The 10,326-nt window shown below is 47.2% G+C and overlaps 1 protein-coding gene across 1 annotated transcript in view; it reads left to right on the top strand.

Moving 5' to 3' along the window:
- Nucleotides 1-5,269: 5,269 nt before the first annotated feature.
- ABCB7 (ATP binding cassette subfamily B member 7) overlaps nt 5,270-10,326 on the top strand; it is a 38,668-nt gene continuing 33,611 nt past the window's right edge. The window contains exon 1 of the mRNA XM_064713056.1: nt 5,270-5,466. Coding sequence (XP_064569126.1) covers nt 5,293-5,466 — 174 coding nt within the window. The 5' untranslated portion in view covers nt 5,270-5,292. The remainder of the gene's footprint in view (nt 5,467-10,326) is intronic.

The following is a 10,326-nucleotide window of genomic DNA, read 5'->3' as shown; positions in this document are numbered from 1 at the left end:
CTCAGGTTTGGAAAATCCTCTCCAATTTTGATCACCAGGAAGGTTCAGGTAGGGAAATGTTTGTGTTGTTTCTGAATTCTTAAATCTTCCTTTTTTTTTTTAAAAAAAGGACGAATTTAAGAAATTTAGTGGCAGCAATTCTGGAAGGTGTAAAGCTCAATTATTCCATGCAGCTTTCTGTACAGACAGACATATAGATGTATAGCAGTAATACATATAAAGAAGGCTTTCTTTTCCAAAAAGTGCCTTTTAAAAAGAGAAACTGATTGAGAAAATGAAGGCAGGGACTCACCCTCTCTCCTCCTCCTTCCTTCCCAGATCCTGGCATGCCATTCAAAAGCAACAGTGTGCTGTGGGAAATAACACTGAGCCTGCAAACAGTGAGTCCTTCTTACTGAGCCCAAAGCCATTCCTGGAGAAGAAAGCTGCAATCATGAGCTGCACACACTGAATTTCTCCTTTCCTCTCTGGCACACCTGTCAAGCCTCACAGCTTTGTCAGAAAACCATCCCAGCCACCCAAACCAGCAGTGCAGGCTGAGCCCCTGCTGCAGACAGACTCCCCCTGCATTCCTGGCTGTTTGCATCCCCTGAGCTCTGTCCCAGAGCAGCTGCAGGAGCAGAGCTGATGTTCAGCCCACACCTTCTCTTTGCCCCCATGCTCCAGACACACCCAGCAGATGCTCAAGGCTGTCACTGACCTTGTGGGAAAGACAAATTTCCAACGTGCCTGGCAGAGCTGCGGAAGGACCGAAGGTGAGGAGGGTCCCTGAGGAGTTTCCAGGCTTCTCCATCCCTTGACAGGCTCCTTGCTCCACCAAACACCCCAAAGACACCCAACCAACCCTGCCTCACAAGGCTAAAAAGCTCCTTATTCAAGTCAGGCAGTTCCAGCAGGGTCACAGCCTCTGAGGCTCCCCTGGCTGTGCTGCTCACGGGCTCTGAGCCCCCAAATCTGTCCCTGCCTATTCCTCCCTTTCTCCCACCTTCCTTCCAATATCTCAACTTCAGATTGTAAATCTTCCTTTACATTGTGCATTTCTCTTACCAGTTCCCATGGCCAAACCCCTCCTCGGTGGTGCCCTCTGAGCAGGAGGAAAGGAAAGCAAAGCTCCCATTTGTGCCTGGGCCAAGGCGAGCGCTCTGGGCACAGAGGGCTCTGTGTGCCCTCGTTCCCCTGGCAGCAACAACAACCTCGGCCACTTCAGGGGAGGTGGCTGCATTAGCAGGGCACAAAGGGAAAAAGGGAAGAAGAAAAGCAGCCAGTAACAGCCAAAAAGTCTCAAGCATGGCCTGGTGGATTTGCAGTGAGCCAGAGCACAGGCTGGAACAAAACCTGGAGAAGAGAAAGGGATCAGGACATCACAGAGCCACAAACTGCTGGGGATTCACTGCAGGTTGGATCTTCCCACAGGCAGGAAATCCATGACTGGGCAAGGCTGGATGCCTCTGCTCTGTGCTGGGCTGATGTGCCCCTTCAGTTGTTTCTTGAGCACTTCAAGGGATGGTAACTCCACCACTGCCCTAGGGGATTCCTTCCAATTCCTAGCCACATTTTCAGTGAAAACAACTGGACATGTCACTTTTGTAACACAATCAAACACAATTTAAAATACAGCTCTTTTATGCTACTTATTTAATTGGCTGTGAGATACAACTCACACTGCATGTGCAGCTGCTCAGTTCTTAAATGCAGGGTCTAAGGATTAATAGTTCGTATTTTTCTAGAAATAAGTGCATTAGTTGCTAAATCCAAAAGAGCACTGTGCCTTTCAGCACACATTCTACTTGCCAAAATTATTTTACACCTCAGAAAAAGGGCTTCCATCTGCCCTTAACCTTGTCCTCTTTTTCTATTTTCTTTGCATTACTTTGTTCTCATTAATTTTCCCTCTTGCTTCAGATACTTCCTCCTTGTGTTCATACCCTTCCAGTACCATTGATTCTAAAAGATGTTTGAACATTGGTGCTTTCCTTTTTCCTCTAGCCTGACTCCTGAATTGATTTGGATTCCCACAGCCCTGGGGGATTTTCTTTTAGGCTGATGCCTGTCACAGCTGGAACTGTCAATGTTACCATACAGAACAGAGGGTTCAGTCTCCCTTTGGGATACTGATTATCTGGAATTCAGTGTTCATTCTTTCCATTTTATAGGAATGTTATTAATTATAAATCTTACTTCTAGAAGATATAAGTTCTTATTGCTAGAAGTGAAATTCTTTACAGTGCTGGAATCATATTAAACACCTTTAATGAGAAAGAAGATAAGAACTTCAAGAAACTCTAAATAAAATGTTATTTCATCTCCACAAGATTGGTGTCATATTTGTGTTGTTGAGCTGCTTCTGTAAACTTTTCTAGCCAAAAAACTAACATGTTCTCATTTAGTACACTGACCTTGGTCTCAAGCCCTGGTTTGTTGTCTGCACAGCTCCTGGAAAAAGGCCAGATTAGATATCTTTTAGGATTCTATTCACAAATCTCCTTTGTGGTGAGTTATTTCCATTACTGGAGCTTCTATTTCTTCAACTGAGCTGCTTCTGTCATCTTTCCAGAGAGCCAGCTCTGGAGCAGGCATTGATTGTCTGTCTCCAAGGAGATCCTCTGCTTCCACAGCTAAATCTGCAGAGAAATAGATATTTATTTTGTGGTGAGCTACTTTAAACAGTGTAAGTTCATAAAACTCCTCTGTTGGCTTTCTGTGTCTCTATCATGAGCTCTGTTCTCCTGGTTCAGTCACTCTGGGATAGAGGTTGTTACTTCTAAAGGAATGTGGGCTCTTTTCACCCTGGGTGTCTCTTAGGCTTTGAGCAGTGCCTTGTGCAGGTATCAGTAATCTGAGGTCACATAAATAAAGTGGTATCAAAAGGAGAAAGAGAAGATCAGAAGTGGAAACAAGACTGAAATATTAGCAGGAGGAAATAGAGCCAGTAGCGTGGGGGAGTTATTAAAGAAGAAGGAACAGCTACAGTAAAATTTGCAGGGAGATGTATAGCAGTAATATCAAATATATTACATTTGGAAAAAAGAAAATGGTACATTATCTAACAATGACAAGGCTGAGATGATGGAGGGGTTGTGTGGTTTGACAATAAATGTTTGCTGAGGGATTTGTAAGTCTCCCTTAGAGGCATTGGAGCTGTGAGATCCTGTGACACCAGAGTGCAGGCTGCTGTTATTCCTGTGCAGGATGTTCCATGCAGCAGTGTCCAAAGAGCCTGACATGGTCAAACCACTGGTCACATTTCACAGGGCTGAGAGCCTGTGCTGCATGTTGGATTGGCCCAGAAAACACTGCTGTGCACACAAACACTGCATGAAACCATTGCAGCAGTGCATGTGGAGAAATTGCAGAAACAGTAGAAATCACTCCAGAGATGCTGCCATGCTGGCCAGCCTGTCTGTCCAGGCCATCCCAGTCAGAGCTGTGATTATCCCGTTTTGCCTGGTCAAACTTCCCTGCAGAGCAGAGCAAAGGGAAGGAAGGGGATGTATGGAAGCCAGAGGCCCAGAATTCCTGTTTATCCCTCTGAATCCCTATCCCTATCCTGTTTATCCCTGCCACAGGGCGGCACTGTTCAGAGCCAGCTCTGCCAAACGCAATTATGATGAAGAATTAGTGCCAGAGAAATGTCGCGTCTGTCATTTGAAGTGGATCATGGTCAGGAGCAAAGCTGCGTATCAAAGTACAGACTAGAGAAATCCTGCCTCATTAAAAATCGACTTTAAGCCAATTGTCCTCTTCCTTTCTGTCTGTCTGTCTGTCTTTCTCCCCTGCAAATGAGCTTACAACTCTCCCTCAAGGCAAGAGCATCAGCAGTCAAGCTCTGGTAGCTTTGAAGAAATCTTTGTGTGATTAGAAATGCCACACAGAGTTCCAGCCTTCTGACAGCTCTGCATGCCGATCACATGGGAGTATATAGGCCACTGGAAATGTAATCCATGGCACAGCTCTATCTTCCTAAGTGGGTGTTTAATTAGGAACTGTACTATTGCTGCATTATTCTGGCTCAAAGGAACTACAACTAAGCTGTGTGGGCTGGAGGAGGCCTCTGAGGTAGCACAGAATTTAACCCTGGGAAGGGTGTGCAATACAGGATTATGTCTGTATGGAGATGCACCATCCCACGTGCTATCCACACCTTCCCCTCCAGCCTGAGCTCCCTCATGGTGCTGGAGCCAGGGCTTTTCTGCGCCCCAGGCAAGGAAACTGCCTGGGCAGCTGCTCTGTGTGGGACCCAAAATCCAGAGACACTGTGTGCCAACATGAGCACCTCTTTCTGTGTGCAGTGATGACAGTGTCCAGGACAAAGTGTGGGAGTGCTAGCAGCAGCTTGGAAGGAGCACCCTGCAAGAAATACTGACAGAGTGGCCGACCAATATGAGCCATGCTTGCAACTGTGCAGTTTATGCTGAGGACACCCACATTCCAACAGTGCAGTGCCTCAAAGAGCAGGCTTTTATCTGCACAGTCAGAACAGAAAGGCTTCTGAAAGGCCTGGTTCATTCTGGCTTAGAAGGGCCTGGTTAATTCCCAGCTCGGCAGGGGCGTGCCTGTCCCCCTCAGGGCACCATGGCAAGACTGAGAGCAGCCCCTTTCTGGGGATGTTGTGGGACTGAGGGCAGCCCCTCTCACTGCGTGCTGTGGGCTGTGGGCTGCTCCTCTGGGAGGTGCCGTGGTGGCACTCAGGGACACTTGAGACACCATAGCGGGGCTGAGCTGCTCATCTCTGGGCTCCATGATGGGGCAGTAGGCAGCCCCTCCGAGAGTGCAATGGCAGGACTCAGGGCTGCTCCTGTCTGAGTCCAGTCGTGGGGCTGAGGGCTGTCCTGCTTTGGGTGCCATGGTGGGGCTGAGGGCTGTCTTGCTTTGGGTGCCATGGTGGGGCTGAGGGCTGCCCCCTCAGGGCACCGTGGCTCGGGATATCTCCTTTCGTGGCACCATGGGGATTGAGGGCAGCTCCTCTCAGGGTACCATGGCAGGGCTGAGGGCTGCCCTTCTCAGGATGCCATGGTGGAGCTGAGGGCAGCCCCTGTCAGAGTGCTATGGTGGTGCTCAAAGCTGCCCATCTTGGGCCACCATGGGGCAGCTCCTCTCACAGAATATGAGGAGGAAGCCCAGGGCAGCCCCTATCTGCCCGCCATGGTGGCTCTGAGGGCAGCCGAACCCAGCTCCCGCCACAGCACCGCGAGCCACCTTCCCCTCAGGGCGGCCAGACCCTCCCCGCCCCGCCCCGCCCCTCCCGCGGGTCCGCCGCCGTCCCACAATCCCCTGCGCCCCGGCCCTCGCAAGATGGCGGTGCTGGGGGCACCGCGGGGCCTGGCGGCCGCAGCCTCCCGCAAGCGGCGGCTGCTGCTCGCCCTGGCCCTGCTGCGCCCGCCGCCCGCCGCCACCCTCGCTTGCTTCGCCGGAGGAGCCGTGGGGAGCGGACGGCGAGGCCCTCGAGCCGGCCCGGGAGGAGTACAGGTGGGTGGGGACACCGGGGCGGGCGGTGAGGGGCTGAGGGGACGCCGGGGGCTGAGAAGGATGAGGGGCGGGCGGTGAGGAGTGGGCGCTCAGGGGTAGGGGCCGGGGCCGAGGGGCCCCGGTGCCCGCAGCGCTGTTCCGCCCGCTCTGCGAGCACCGCCCGGTTCGTCCTTGCCCGGCCGGTACCGGCGCCCGCCGGGCCGGTATCGGTGCCCGCCGCGCGGGGTCCGGGGCTGCCGGGGACACTCGTGCGGGGCGGCCGGGGGTGCCGTGGGCTCTCTTTGTGACCGGCACTAAAGCCCTCAGTGTCTCGGAGCGGATGCTGAACGCTGTGTAGTGCCCGACCCGTGCTGGCGGCTGATTCCGCCGCTACGTGCGGACAGGCAGGCGGACTTGGAATCCCTTTTGTCAGCTGTGGAACGCTGTAATATGCCCTAGCGAACCTAGCGAAATATTTTTTATTACAAGTAAAGTGTTGAGTACTTTATCTCAAACTAAATCCAGCTTTTGGTAATTCACGTGCATTTTTCAAAGTGGCTTATCTTTGGTATCCCAAAGACTAAGGGAATGAACTTTAATAAACTCTCAGCTTGTAACTCTGTTTGATAATAAACTTTTTTGTCCTCTCAGATTGCTGCTGTTTATGAGTAACTTTCCTTTGTCACCCGCCTTGATTAGTTTTTCCTGACAGGCAGAATTCTGTCAGGGACTACAGGCAACTTTATGGTACTAGATGAGATGAGCAGGACTGAAAGGACAAATTTTGGAGGTTTTAATTTTGAAACTTGTGCAAGAGGCTGAGAGCTGAAGTGGATGCAGATCAAATATTTTCCCCATGTATTTGCATACATTAAAATACACCTGAACACTCAGTATTGTCTGGTGTTCCTGGAGATGAATTTCAGCTGTTAGGGAACAAACAGCAATGTTATCATGGTGATGAATAGAAGTATTAATTATAGTCCTGCTTTCCTTTTCAATGACTTTATTTTCATGTGAGAAATGCCAGTCCCTGCTGAGCAGTTTTAATTGCCACGTGTCACTAAATGTGGATTTGCTGAACTAGAAAGTAAATACTACATCTGTGGGAGATATGTGTATATATATGTGTGTGTGTTCATCTCTTTGGTTTTTCAATTTCCAGGCATTTTTGTGTTAGAAAGTGGTCAATGAATGCATTTTTTAATGGTCTGGTAATGAATTTTCACTTTTGCATCAAGCTCTATTTGGCTGAAAATTAGATTTCATGAAATCTAAAATTAGATGTCATGGAATGTAAGAGCATTTATTTCATTAAACAAAAACTCTTAACAGGAGGCTCAAACTTAAGTGTCCTAGGCTTTTTGGTTATAATGCCTTTCAGAATTTTGGGACATGGTTTTTCAGCCATTTAGATAAATTTGCTGAGAGAGGAAGATGTGTTTTCCTGACAGGAAGGACTTTCCCTGCTGTGGTTACAGCAGAGCTGGGGTAAAACCCCAGGTGGGAGTGAACTCCACAGCCACAGTTCTGCTTTAATTATATATATAAATTATATATGTTTTTAAATTAAATAACAGAGCCAGGTCAGTCAGGAGCTGTGCCTGTTTCAGCTCAAGCTGGTGAACAGTACAGCCATAGCTGAACTCCTGAGGAAAAATGGGATTAAAGACAGGAAGGAGCTCTGGTAAAATGACTGTAAGAGCAAAGTTGTAACCATTATTTTTCAAAAAGTTAATTTCAAAGACTTGGCTCTCATCCTTCTGCTCTGCTTTGCATTCATGGTCTCCTGTCCTCATAGTTCCATTGAAGTTTTTTTTTAAGCTTACAATGAATTGTAAGCCTGATTGTATACAAAATATATATTTTCTATGGGACTTAGTACCATGAGAGTCAAATACAATAGAGTTGTTTGGATGTTATTACAATACAGATTCAAATATTTTTCCCCCTCACACTTTTATTTTTCAGTACTTTTGTTTAGATTCTGAATACTAAGCCATAACATTTGTATGTTGGAGAGAAGAAAAATCTAAATTTATGGAGGGGAAAAACAGGTTTCAGGAGCTGGGATCAGGCCTCATTTTTTACTATTGAGATCAGCTTGAATTTCCATAAGCACAGCTCCTTCAGTTCCCCCTCCTGTGGCTGGAGCAGGCAGGGCCTCATCATGTCCAAACTTGTGTTTGGAATTTGGGATCTCTGCTCAGTACAGAACTGGAACATTGCCTTGATAACTTTATGAGTAACTGAATAATTGCTGTTGGGTTTTTTTCCTAGGAAACTTCTGGGTTTTTTTTTGTTGTTTGTTTGGTTGGTTTTTGTAGAACTTCGCCTATATTCAAAATAAAAGCAATGACAAATTCTTTTCAGTGTAAATATGGAAATTAAACGAATCTAAAAATTAGTTAAATTAGCTGAGTGGAAAGAAAACAGCTTTTGACTGGAAGGGTCAAAGAGCCTTTAACTAAGGATAATTATTTTGCTAGGAATCTTTATAAGCAGAGAAATACATTGGGAAGTTTGTTTCAGGGAGAGCTTTGGCCGTTGTAGGAAGCAGGGCTGTGTAAATGATTGTAACTGTAACAGTACAGAATAGAGGCTTTTCCCTTCCTTTATCTTGCCCTTCCAGCTGCTGGTGATAAAGAGCTTGTTCTTCTGCACAACTTCATAATATCCCTGGCTCTGGCAGGGCTTGCAAGAGAACTTTCAGGTATTTTTGTTACATTTATTTATAATTTACCTCAGTTATTTATTTATTTATTTTCACCTGGAGCTTGGTCTGGTCTGTAAAATGGCACTGATGTTTGTTGTGCTGACATTTCATGTGTTTGTGTGCATTGCTGGATTCTCTTTGGCCTCTGAAGGTGCAGTTGGAGAATCCCTGGCATACCTGCTTTGTGTGGGGCTGTTGGAAATTCCCTGAATTGTAAAACCCCTTTAGGGAGGAGTTGCTGCTGAGCAGGGCAGCAATCCCATGTCTGCCTGTAAAAGTGGACACCTGAGATGGCTGTGAGCAGGGATGCTCCGTCCTGGGAGGGTTCCTGTCCGGTTTTCGGCTGTTTGAAGGGCCTGGAAAGGCCCGGGGTGGCCTTGGGGCAGCCCGCGTATCAAAGGACGAGAAGAGGCTTCAGTTCTTCTTTCGGTCTCGGTGTTTATTAATTGTTTATCTAAAAGATTTTCTCTCGGCCCGACAGAGCTCTGCTCAGCAGCCAGCCATGAGCACACTCCCTGCCCTCCGGGCGGTCACCTATCTTTATACCCATGGTTACGTGTACAATATTTATCATTTTTCCCCAATACCTTTTACCCTTATTAACCAGTGCACTTTTAGTAATGACCAATCCCAAAGTGCCACCATCACCACAGAAGATGGAGGAGAAGAAGAAGAAGAAGGACAGGACACGCCCCAATTCCTCCATCTTACTTCTCTAAACCCCCCTGTACAGAAATCCTAAACCCTGTGTTTCACTCTCTAATTAACCAATCCCTTCACCATTCACCCCGGTGAAACCCTCCTATCCTCATACAGGTGTCGTCTCCTGTGTAGGATCAAAGTCCAGCCACCAGACACTTCTGGAACATTCCAGGACTCCCGAGCCCCCCAAGGGTGCTCTCGGTGACACCTCAGTCCTGAGGTGCTGAGATCCCACAGGTTCCAGGCCAGGCTGGAGCAGCCGGATGTCCTGCGAGCTGTCCCTGCCCTGGGCACAGCTTTGAGGCCCCTTTGCTCTCTGCACCCCCATCCAAGTGCCCAGAGCAATTGCACATTTTGGTAACTGCTAATTGTGGCCACTGGTAATGTGGCTCCAGTTAAGTTTGCATTGTTCATTCTGGTGACACTTTAGCCTGTCTTCATACCAGAACATTTTCACCTTTTTCTCTCATTTTCCTCCACTCTTCCTATGCATCATTTCTTTTCTTGCCCTGTAAACTCAGCAGGATTAACTCTGGGACCTAAATGCTGCAGAGGAACCTGAATCCCACCTTCTGTTATCTTTTCTATTACAGTTAGTTTAAAAAAAATCCCCCTGAGATGAGTGCAGCATGTCTGGAACACAACATATCATATTCCAGAGAGAAGCTTCTAAGTGTGGGTTTGACCTTGCCCAAATGTGTTTAATCCCTGTTGTTTGTTTGCATTTGTAGTATTTAAACTACTACCCACAGTCATGACACTTCAACAACATGACTTTTATGTGCAATCAGTACTAGACATCTGTTTCATCCTTTAGAGTTGAGAGAATCATATCCAAAAATACATGAAAAGAACATAATGGTGCAGAGTCAGGCATTCAGGAGGTAGGAAATGCCAGAATTGGAGTTGCCTGCATTATTTCTTAAATTGTGAAATAAGCAGGACTTGCTGCTGTTCTTTAAAGCAATAACCTGCTTCTTTTATGTGTTGTGATTAGATTAAAGGATGGCTTTGCTTTGTAGTCCTAAAGCTCTTGGGAGCCCTGGGGAGGGAAAGTGGAGAGCTCAGTAAGTGGAGAGGCAAGGGGAGCTGCAGCCCCTCTCATTTGGGCTCTCTGTGCTGTGATGTCAGGAATTACCATAAAGGAAATTGTTCACCTTGTTTAACTCTTTGTTTCTCTGCTCACATTTGTTTCTAGCAGGAGCTTGAGAGAGGATTGAAACCTCCACTCTTCCAGGCTCAAGACTGAAAATAAGAACAGGTTTTTCTGTGTATCTTGTGCAAAGCCTTTAATGTTTTTGCTGACTTAACCCCATGACAGTTCATAGCTTCAGTCAAGAAATCAGGCTGTTTATATAATGCACTAATTGAGACCAAATCTGCTGCTGTTCCAGTAGGATTTCTTTCTGTGCTGTTGTTTGCTTCATGTTTCAGTCAGAAGTGAACTCTGAGACCTTTAGTAA

Source organism: Zonotrichia leucophrys, chromosome 4A (assembly GCF_028769735.1).
Source record: "Zonotrichia leucophrys gambelii isolate GWCS_2022_RI chromosome 4A, RI_Zleu_2.0, whole genome shotgun sequence".
NCBI classification, from domain to species: Eukaryota; Metazoa; Chordata; class Aves; order Passeriformes; family Passerellidae; genus Zonotrichia; species Zonotrichia leucophrys.
This window is presented reverse-complemented; position numbering and strand designations above follow the sequence as displayed.